The following is an 11,249-nucleotide window of genomic DNA, read 5'->3' on the forward strand; positions in this document are numbered from 1 at the left end:
CCCGCCCCGCCCCTTCTCGTGTCGCGCTCGGGTGGGCGGGGTCGGGCCCCGCGTACAGCGCCCCCCAGTGGCGGTAACGCGGGGGCGCGCTCCCTTCCCCCCTGCCCCCTGGCGGCCCGCGGGGTCGGGAGTGGCCATGGCGTCTGCGGGACCCGCGCCGGTGGCAGCTGCGGACGGGAAGGAACCTCTGCTCGGGGCCGGAGAGGCGGCGGCGGAGGGAGAGGAGGAGGAGGAGAGCAGGTAGGGGCTCGTTCTGCTCTGAGGCGGCGTCGGGCGTTGGGGCGACATCCCCGCGAGTCACCCGAGGTGCCGCCCGTGGGTGCCGACTCCCTTCCCCGCCTCGCACGGGAAGCTCGGTTCCTGAGGATGCTTCCCGGCCCGGAGAATGGACACGGAGGAGCTGAGGAGAGGAGAAGAGGAGCCGGAGGATAAACCGACCTAACCGCCGTCCCCAGGCGCTGCCGAGCCTGGATCCGCGGTCTCAGAGCGTCCTAGGCCCGGCAGCGGGAGCGCGGCGGGGGCTGGTTGCTTCTCTTTGTAGAAAAACACAAACCCACTTGAGAAGTCCCTAAAAAACACCAAAACAGTGGTGCAGAAGTCTGAGTATTTAATATCAGCCTTCATGTGTGGGCAAGATTTGGTGACTTGGTTTTTTTTTCCTTCTGACAGCAAAACTTGAGCGGGTCTTTGCTTTAAGGTCTGTGCTGAAACGCTCTCAAACTTAAGCTTGATGTAACTAAGGTCTCAAAAGTAACCAAACACAGCATATGCAGGTGTTTGGCAGAATTCTCCCTATCCGTGATGGGCAATAAGATGGCAAAGTACATTTAGAAACTTTGTTTGTGTGGTTAAAGTATCATTGAACCAAGGCACTTAATGCTGTAAACATTTCTGAAGAATTAAATATACAAATCATGCTGTGATTAGTATAATACTAAGATACCAGTAATATGTTATTAGTATTAGTCACAGTTACATTAGTTTTAAAATTTCAGACATGCCTAAGTCTATGTATGACCTACATAAACTGTGTTTATAAACTGTTCAGGCCTCTATAACCTAAGTCTACATCGTTTGGGCAGAGATTATTTTAAGTTTGTAACTTGTATTTTAATTTTTTTTTCAGCCCCTACAGTCTTCAACTTATCTTTTACACAGTGTAGCTTTTACACCGTATTGTTATTTTCTCATTGTGAGAATAGACCAGCCATAGCTTTTAGTCAAATCAATAGTTGTTGAATTTTGTGGGGTTTTATAGTTTAATTCATACTTCTTAATGCCTTTATATGACATCTGTGATGCTCCAAATTGTCTGTACAAAGAGTTTGCAGAATTGAAGACCTCTCTAAATAAAGATCTCTTTGTGTAACATTTGTTATATGATAGCATTTCTGTTATTTTTTTTATTTGTGAGTCTAGTATTTTTCAGAAAAAAATTAATTCTTTGTAATCTTTGCTGAGCAGAAATCCAACTCCTGCATAACAATTCACACAGTTGTATTGAGAGGTTTGTGAAAAATGTTTTCAATGTCCTGTGGGACCAACTAGAAGAGGATCTGAAACAATTTCTTTCTTTCTTGACTTTTGGTTTGAAAACAGGGATGTTGTGGAAACTCAAGAGCATTATAAGAGCAGGTGGCGATCCATCTGGATTATGTACCTTACAATGTTTCTCAGTAGTATAGGTGAGTAAATACATGTGGATTTAAATGTTATTTGTTTAATGAATATACTTTGGTTTGAAAATTACAGGGTATTCTAGGTTTCAACTACGTACCTTCTTTAATGCTACTGCTCTTTTATAACCTCAAAAAGGTGCATTTTGTGATTCTTCAAAAGAGAAGATATGACTAGCAAATCAAACAGAAAGTTACATTTAATGAGATAAGTTAACAGATAACTGTTTTGAGACTAAGTGACGTATTACATAAATCCGTGGTTTATAACTTATTATAGTTCGGGGTAAAAGGTAGTGGCAAGGTACGGTCATTGTTCAGAACTGAACAAAACAAAGGTCACACTTATCATTCAAAGTGAAACGTACAGAGATCAAAAACAAATAATGCAGAGTTCTTGAGAGGGAAGATCTTTATGGAAATGTATGTTATCTATTTCAAAATATGTATCAAAACGTGTTTTCTCCTACAGGACTTTGCATCTCCACTGCAGAACAAATTACCATTTTATTCTAAATAGATCCCCCTGGAAACAAGAATTCTGTTGATTTTTGACTTGTGGTGATTTTCTGTGGGCCTAGAAATTATCTTGAAAATCATAGAATATATGAGTAACTTTTTTTTTTAATTTGATGAATTAAAATTTCTTTTACTAATGAATACAGATATGTCGGTATATCAAGAAATTCTTTTTACTTTGGGGACCTTGTTGTCTTTCTTTTGAGAGTTTTTTTGTTCAGTGTGTATGCACCTATAAAATGACCTTTTAAAAATAGTTCCTCCTGTTAGGAGGAATTATCACTCCTTAAAAAAAGCACATAATGCATAGTTTTTTTCAGATGACAAACTGATGCACAGGTTTAGACTATAATACACTTAGAGGCATAAGAATGAACCTGTAATAACTGTTTCAGTAAAGCAAATTACTGATAAAAATGGCAAATAAAACAACTTAGGTTATGTTTTTATTGTGTTACAGGTTTCTCCATTGTAATTATGTCTGTGTGGCCATATCTCCAAAAGGTTTGTACATATGTTTTTCTTAATGGATAAGAACAGAAAAATTGTGCTCAGAAAGTAGGTGATACAAAACTTAGGCTTTTATTTAGGAAAAGAAAAAGTAAAGGGAAGTGTGTGGTTATAAGAGACTTTTATTCTGCCATCCACTTAGACAGCTTTTATTATTTCTTTTAAAATCCGGTCAGTTGATTTCCTGAATTGATAAAAGGTACATTAGAATCCAGAAATGTTTGGTTTTCCAGTATCATGTCACTGTTTTGTTGGAGAGTGAATCAATAGAAATCTCTTTATTAAAACACAATACATATGACTTGTCTGCATTTTGGGAAAAAAAAAAAAAAAAAAAGAAAAAGGAAGGTAGAGGTAGACGTTGCTCTGTAAATGTCACATTGTTGCACATAGATCTTGATATTCCTAACAGGGAATTGCCATTGCTCCTGGATAGTGATGTTAGTTTCTATGGGATTTTTTTCACCTCTTTGTTGCATTGTTAAAAGTGGCATAAAAGTCTCTAAAACTTTAATTTAATCTGTGCTAGGATTTTACTGCTCCTGGAATTGCAGAAGGCAGTTTCAAATGCAAATCTGGAAGAACATATCCTGAGCAGGGTCGTAGAGGTATCATTAAAAGTGAGGCTGGTGCTGAATTCTTCCAGAAGAAAATTCATTATCAACCCTGTAAATCAGGACAGATTCAGGCATGTGCAGAGATGACTGAAGTGATTCCTTGCTCCTGGCATGTAAACTGTCTCCTGTACTGCTTAAGTTATGTCTGTAGCCTAGAACATCAGCAGTGCTGTACAAAAACTATTAGAGTTTGCTGCAAGTGAGCCCTTTCCAGTCTTGGAAGCAAAGCATTGTTTTGGTGCATTGCTGGAGAGAGTTATCCAAGGTTTATTGCTCCAGACGAAGTATTACAGTACAGAGTCTTGGGTATTCCAGGTCCTAATTCTAAAAGGGTGTTATTGATAATATAAAACACTGTAATACTTCACCCATAGTACTTATTAATGTGTTTCTACAGATTGATCCGACAGCAGACGCGAGTTTTTTGGGCTGGATTATAGCTTCATACAGCATTGGCCAAATGGTTGCCTCTCCCCTGTTCGGCTTGTGGTCCAATTACAGGCCCAGGAGAGAACCTCTTGTCATTTCAACTGCTATTTCAGTAGCTGCTAATTGTCTCTATGCCTATGTCCATGTACCTCACTCACACAACAAATACTACATGCTGACTGCACGTGCTCTCGTGGGATTTGGAGCAGGTAACCACAGCAGACTTTACTTTTCTGAAAATTATTACATTCTGTCTCTCATGTAAGATAGTTAACATCATGTTTCAGTACCAGTAGTAAAAATACTGGAGAGTTCTGGGTTTTATTTTCTTGCAAAATAAGGGAAAAAACCCTAAAATAAATGTCACTCGAGATTTTAACAATATAATTTAATATTTACATGAATACTTCCTTGGTTTTGGTTTGTTTGTTTTTTTAAGGAAATGTGGCTGTAGTTCGGTCGTATATTGCGGGTGCCACTTCTCTTACAGAAAGAACAAGTGCCATGGCCAACACCAGTGCCTGCCAAGCGGTTGGCTTCATATTAGGGCCAGGTAAGGCATATCTTCTTCCCTCACTTCTCTAATTCTTATTAGGATGAAATTGGGCACTGGAAGTAGGAATCCTCAGCAGCTGTATGGTGGGGATATTAAGACATTGTTTGTCAATGGTATCAAAATTAAATAAATAGTCATCAATACAGTCATCCAGACTTGTGTATGCCAATCTAAATGAAACATTCTAGTTCAATTGCACTGCTCCAGTTTAAATTTTAACTTTACCCCACCCATGCTTCTTTTCTCTCTAGTTTGCCCTTAGCATGAGGAATACTCCATTCCCGGGACCAAGGATTTTCATGTAGGAGAAAGAGGAAAAAAGTAAATCAGCTGTCTGCCAAGAAAATTAACCCTTGGTACACTCAGAATTCAGTTCTTTATTTTATTCTTTATGATGTTATTTATACAGTGTATCTGTATATAACCAAGTAGTTTTCTGGCTAGTTGAGACCCGACTGGCATCCATCAGTTTATTTAGAGTAGGATTCTCAAAATGTAAGAGGTTTGACAGGTATAATATTTAAATTTTATTTGGCACTTAGAACAACTTTGCTTATCCAGTTTTATATGTTTATTCTACATGTGTTCCAATATTAATGAGTCTCAAGATTTTCACAGTACATTCATGTTTTCAAGTCTTTCAGACATGTTTTACACTTATTGGAGAAGAAGGAGTAACATGGGAATTAATTCATCTTCAGCTGAACATGTATACGGCACCAGTTTTATTTGGAGCTCTCTTAGGAGTTATTAATATTATTCTCATCTTTGCCATATTCAGGTAATCAAGTAAAAAAAAAAATTTACCTTGTTTTTGTTGGTAATTTGTAGCAAAGAATATGCTGCTCAGCAGGAAGAGTAATAAATAAACTGAAATCTGGAGTGCTAAAACTATAAGCTGTTATTTATTTTTTTGGTGTTTCTACATTCTTTAATATCTATATTTTCATTATGCTTATAAATCAGTCATGGTGATATTAACAGTTAGAATGTAAATTGATTAAAAAACTTAAAGCTTGTGGACGAGTAGCTTAACCTTGATATAGTTTTAGTGTTGATGGTTCCTGCCCATTTTTTTTTATCTAAAGCAAAATAAGGTTGGCTTGTCTGTAGGAATCTCACTGTCTTTGTCTTTCCTTTAAGAATCTTGATAATCTCTCACTAGAATATTTTCTTTCTTGAACAGGATGGTGTTCACTGCAGTCAAATGTAAGCTTCACAGATGATGTTTAAGGGAGCTGGGAATAATTATCATATAAGATGATGCCATTTACAGTTATTTTAATAGAAACTTGACTCAACAGTAGATCAAATAAATATGTGTATTAATGAAAACAGTTCTAAATTTCTAGGGAGCATCGAGTGGATGACATGGGACGGCAGTGCAAAAGTATTAATTCTGAAGGAGAAGGTACCCATGTTTTCTTGAAAACCTCTTGTGTGATTATTATTTTGAAGTACTTTCTTATTATTAAGCATTTAGAAGTATTCTGATGCATTGGAAACTTGAAGTGGAAAATAGGCTACATGTCTCTCTGACTGGTCCAGAAATTGTTTCACATCCATGTTGTATCCATAGTGCTGTCAGGTAGCAAAGAAAAAAAAATTGTATGGATCCTTCCAGACTTTCACTGAGAATTCTTCTGTGTAGCTTTGACCTTGCAAGAGCAACAAGTGTTTTGGTTTCCACTGATAAGATATTTAAAGTAGTTTGCTTATTTCGCTGTCACTCAGGACTTGTCAGTCACTAGAAAAACAGATGGGGTAACCAATTTGGAAATAATTTTCTCTAATTGTGAGAAGAATTGAAGTTTCAACAAGTCGATTTTGATTTAAAAACTTTATACTTAGATTGTCAAAATATAACTGCTTAGCTGCCCACCAACCTGCATGTTAAATACTTAAGAAACTAAAGAAATCATTACTGTTTGTAATTTGTGGTGGTACAAAAAAAGCTCAGCTTGCAGTTTAGATAATTCTTTTGTTCTGTTGCAGAAAATGATGCTCTGGATCAGGACACAGAAGGAAACGTTGACCATGTTGCTGTGGTAGCACTCAATGTTCTCTTCTTTGTCATCTTGTTTGTGTTTGCTGTCTTTGAAACGTAAGTTTGTATATTTTCTCTCAAAATACTTAGACATGTAAGGTAGTTAGATTGGGGGTGCACTTTGTTCCACTTTTCTGTTTCTTTTCTGTTCCACTCATTTTCTTAACCTACTCTTCATAAATATAAGTCCAAAACCATATATAATCAGTTTGATATGTACTGATACAAAGTAATGAATTAAAGGTTAGCATAAAAATATGTAGTCTGTGGTATAGGAAACATTAATGTAAAAGCTTTTGAGACAAACCCATATCCTCAATTTCTTAGGTGTGTTAAAAAAGATAGCTTAACTTGGGCTACCTAAAATCCTTAGAGAAAACCACCTCTTCAGTTGAGTATCTTGTTCTATACTTTTTATTTTAATTTTGTGTAATTTCTTAGTATGATTCTAATTAGCTCCAAAAGCTTCAGTGAATCTCTTACTTCAGTAATAATTAAAACAATTGTTTCATATAGTTAATGCAATTGTATTCTTAAATACACTGTTTTATATAACTGGGCTTTTTTTACCTGAAGAGGTATGACATTCACTCCCAAATTTTCTGTGTGTAAGAAAATAAGTAAAACATAACAAAATTACCTCAAACTGAAGTGTACTTCATTTTTTTAACTTACAAAATACTTTGAGGATATAAGTTATTCTGCAAGATTTTGAGCTCTGATACGGCTAAAAATTCTTTTACAATATGGCTCATATTGTAAATAATGTCTTAATTACATTATTTTTAGAAAACTGAGTTCCTAGAGATTGGTTGGCTCCTAAAACTGAAAAACAATATTAAAAGTTTACTATTTTTATACTCACAGGGTCTAGTTTCTTTTCAGTCTCTATTACTCTGGCTTGGCTTTAACTCCATCATCTTTTCATGAACTATTGGAAATAGATTAATGATGCTTCAGAGTATGGCTGTTGTAATGCAGTTGTGAATTTTGTCTAGTGAATTTAATTTAATAGATGATGCATGACAGAATTATTTTATAATTAGCCTGTGTTTTCTGATATGTCCATCAAGAGGAAAGGTTTCTATACCACTGTGTTGGTATTTGGGATAATATGTGTATGGAAACAACCGTATAGAAGCAGCTTTTTTTTAATTACTGTATTTTTGTTCTGTCATTTTAGTATAGCTACTCCATTGACGATGGATATGTACTCCTGGACAAGGAAAGAAGCTGTTTTTTATAATGGAATAATCCTTAGTGTGATTGGCATTGAATCAGTTATTGTTTTCATGGTGGTTAAAACGCTATCAAAAAAGTAAGTTTTTGGAATTTTTTTATGATGTTAGTAAGTATGAAAAGATTTATGGCAAGGCCAAATCTCTGTTACTCAAATCTTTCACTTGGTAATGAGTCTGGGTGTACTATGATAATGAAGTACTTCCAATTTTGGCACAGCCATGATGTTGTGGTTGTTCTTTATTCTGTTAACATAACCCCATTACTTGACTGTCTTTTACACTTGAATCCTAAGAAAAACAGGTTTTAAGTTACTGTGATTTTGTAATTTTTCTTGCAGATGTTTTGGTCAGGTATCATTTCTACAAACTAATGGACTATGTCATTAGCAGCGACATAAATTTTAATTTAAATTATACATTTAATTGCAATTTTGTTGTTGGATAGGACTGGTGAGCGTGCCATACTCCATGGAGGCTTACTGATTGTCTTGGTTGGATTCTTTATCTTACTGCCTTGGGGGAAGAAACTACCAAATATCCAGTGGCAAGGTAGAGTTCAAGTCACACTAATCCATCTTCGTAATTTTTTTTTAAAGCTTATTGTATTTTTGTTCTTAACTATATGGATAACTTATTTTTACAGAAATAAAGAATAACTCCATTCCCAGAACAGTTCCCACTGAAATGTTAATGCCTTTCTGGAGTTTGCAAGAGATGCAGCTGCCATCCAACCACACAGCAGAACCCGTGGGCTGCCCCCTCACACAGTCCTGGTGCCTCAATACTCCGATGGTCTACCTGGCCCAGTACCTCAGTTCTGATGTGCTCATAGGATTGGGCTATCCTGTTTGTAATGTCATGTCCTACACTTTATACTCAAAAATCCTAGGACCAAAGCCTCAGGTAAGCATGATCCCTAAACAGTTTATTTCATTTGCTCTCCAAGACTTACACCCTCTTCATTAGAATGAAGGGTCTACTTAAAATTCCTTTTGGCATCAGCCAAACAATAGTGCGTTTCAACCAGGGTAGAACTTTGCGGGAACTCTAATCTCTTAAAATCCAGGGCAAGTCCCTAAAGGAATTAGAAAGCAAGGCTTATGCTATTTATGCAAATCTTAGAATGTGAAAATTTCATGGCTTTTCTGGAAGAATAATTTTTTTAACAACTCATTATATATTTGGAATATCAGTATGGAATAATGTTCCTCTTACTAAGTTTATTGTATGACTATAATTGTATAAATGCTACTAATGCCCCCAGTTATTGACATTTTATAGTGGTAAAACACCTAGCAAGCTGATATTACTGCTTAACAAAAAAATTTTATTATTTTTTTACATTTTTTTTCATGTTATATTTTGGTGAAAGAGACTAAATGCTTTGAGTCAGAATGCATTTTATTGGAAAGCTGTAGAGTATGTATGAGTGGAGCCTTTGAATTAGTGCTTAGAGAGGCTGAGTACTACTCTTGGAAACAAAGTAATCAGTATTTTAATGAGTTAAGAAAGATAAGTGATTATTTAAATAGTTTTACATTTTCTGATTAGGATAATGGTTGGAATTACTGGCAAGCCAAAGAATTCCTGTATCACTAACCTAAGCTTTTTGTCTGCTGTAGGGTGTCTACATGGGATGGTTAACTGCCTCTGGAAGTGGAGCACGAATACTTGGGCCTGTTTTTGTGAGCCAAATATACACTCACCTGGGACCACGCTGGGCATTTAGCTTAATCTGTGGAGTAGTTGTACTCTCTCTCTTACTCTTGGAGATAGTGTACAAGAGACTAATTGCATTTTCTGTCAAATACGGAAGGATGCAAGAAGAGAATTGTTAGATATGTATTTTTAAAAAAAAAGTAAAATGAACCAGAAGTAATACTTAGTTTATTACTGCTTTTTAACAAGGAGTACATAACCACTGACCTTGTTGGCTGTGTGCTAACAACTGTACACCTGTATTTATGCATTGACAGAATACATAACTTGTTCATATCCCAATGTATGGTTACACCTGCTGCAGTAGAGCTTTTGTATTCTGCTTTTCTAGCAGCAGAGGAAGGGATGTGGCAGACTGGATCGGTACAATGGCACATTTGATGTGTTTACAGTTTAAATGATGCACCCGTGCACTGAATGCAGCTGGTCACAGGTTACGGCCATCCTTTCCAGGAAGAAGTAAAAGAAATGTTATCTTGATTCTGTGAATCAGGATTAGTAACTCTTTTGTAACTCCAAGATTAGTTGAGCTGCATGCACTTTGTATGGAGACATCACTACTTGAGCAAACGTTCTGATGTTTGGTTTGTTGGCTTGTAAGCACTGGTTAATACAGACTGTTTGATTCTGGAACCTGTTACCTATTAGTACATCTCCAGAATTTCAAATTAAGTGTGACAGAAGGGTAGAGGAAGGTAGATGCCCTCTGCACAAGTAGTTTGTGTGGGATTTGGGTCTTTAAGTTGGTTAAGAGCCATTGAAAATTAGTATCAGCAGCTGTTATTTGAACCATGGTGAACTATATGTGCAATTTTTCCTCTCCTGTTTTGCTGATTGCCTGTTTGTAGCAAGAAAGATAACCTGCCCCAAGTTGAAATATGTACAACTTTTCTTAACTACAAGAAGGAAAGACTAAGCACAATACTTTACACTTTTTTGTCATTTGTGAGAATGAATGCACTGTGCTGAGCGGGTGTAATAATTAAGTGAAAGGAGAAAAGTCCTTGGGTGTTTACTCTTAGACTTATACAGGTAACAAGGTACAAGAGACAGGAATTTCCAACATTTTAATTATTCAGAGGTTATTTTAAAAAGTGAAATTGTAATTTTCCCTCATAGTAGGGCCTAAGCTTTTCTATACGGGTTGATTTTAGCTGTTTTAATACTACTGGGAAAAAAAACCAGAATTACTCACTGGAGCAATGAGAGTCATGGCTGCTGTTTAATGTCTCTACTATTTGATGCTTATTGAATGTAATAAATGTAATAAGTGTAATTATGTATTCCTATATGTTCCTACATAATCAGTTGTTCAAACACTAAAAGACTACTGAATTAAAAGATGATTTTTCCAATACTGACTGAAGGAAATACAGAAGTCTGATTCCCTCTCACGACTTTCCTACTGCAGAATCACAAAAGCTTATGAGAAAGGACTTCACTTTTATAAGCTAATTCATAAGTACTACCTCTATATCTTCCTTGATGTTCCTAGTGCTAAATTCATTTGCAAGCTATTTCCTTGATTTGGGCATGATAAAGTAATCCACGTGCTCTCTTTTAGACACTAGATGGATAAGGAGAACTGACTTGAATCAAGGCTAGTTTAGGTCTAAGCTGAGCTGTGCTTGCATGTAGCCACCACCAGCTCCTCTGAAACTCTTCATCCTCTCCCTCCAGCACTGTTTTGGATCCCACTTTCTCCTGCCTTAGAAGGAAGTCAAGAGTATTTAAGTACAGATATAAGCACCATCAGGAGTGTTGGCACACTTGAAGCAAAATGCTACTTCAGTTGTTTTAAGTGTGACTCACTCTAAGACAAGGTAAAGCTATCTAAAGTTAATAATTCCTACCAAGTAACAAACCAAATCAGTTACTACAGCATGTGTTTATTTTCCTATCACCTGTGCTCCTGGGTTTAGTGATCTGTAGGCC

General features: G+C 36.6%; 1 protein-coding gene across 2 annotated transcripts; it reads left to right on the forward strand.

Moving 5' to 3' along the window:
- Positions 1-67: 67 nt before the first annotated feature.
- MFSD8 (major facilitator superfamily domain containing 8) lies at positions 68-10,675 on the forward strand. 2 transcript variants are annotated; one of them, XM_032684802.1, is made up of 12 exons: positions 68-240; positions 1,600-1,685; positions 2,656-2,699; positions 3,720-3,960; positions 4,191-4,304; positions 4,944-5,088; positions 5,660-5,718; positions 6,303-6,411; positions 7,538-7,672; positions 8,041-8,144; positions 8,239-8,498; positions 9,218-10,675. In XM_032684802.1, the coding sequence occupies exons 1-12, from the start codon at positions 137-139 to the stop codon at positions 9,431-9,433; spliced, it is 1,617 nt and encodes a 538-aa protein (XP_032540693.1). In that variant the 5' UTR covers positions 68-136; the 3' UTR covers positions 9,434-10,675. The 2 variants fall into 2 exon arrangements, with proteins under 2 accessions (XP_032540693.1, XP_032540695.1); XM_032684804.1 differs by having other exon boundaries at positions 110-240; positions 4,242-4,304; positions 9,218-10,581.
- Positions 10,676-11,249: the final 574 nt, after the last annotated feature.

This window comes from Chiroxiphia lanceolata, chromosome 4 (genome assembly GCF_009829145.1).
Source record: "Chiroxiphia lanceolata isolate bChiLan1 chromosome 4, bChiLan1.pri, whole genome shotgun sequence".
NCBI lineage: Eukaryota > Metazoa > Chordata > Aves > Passeriformes > Pipridae > Chiroxiphia > Chiroxiphia lanceolata.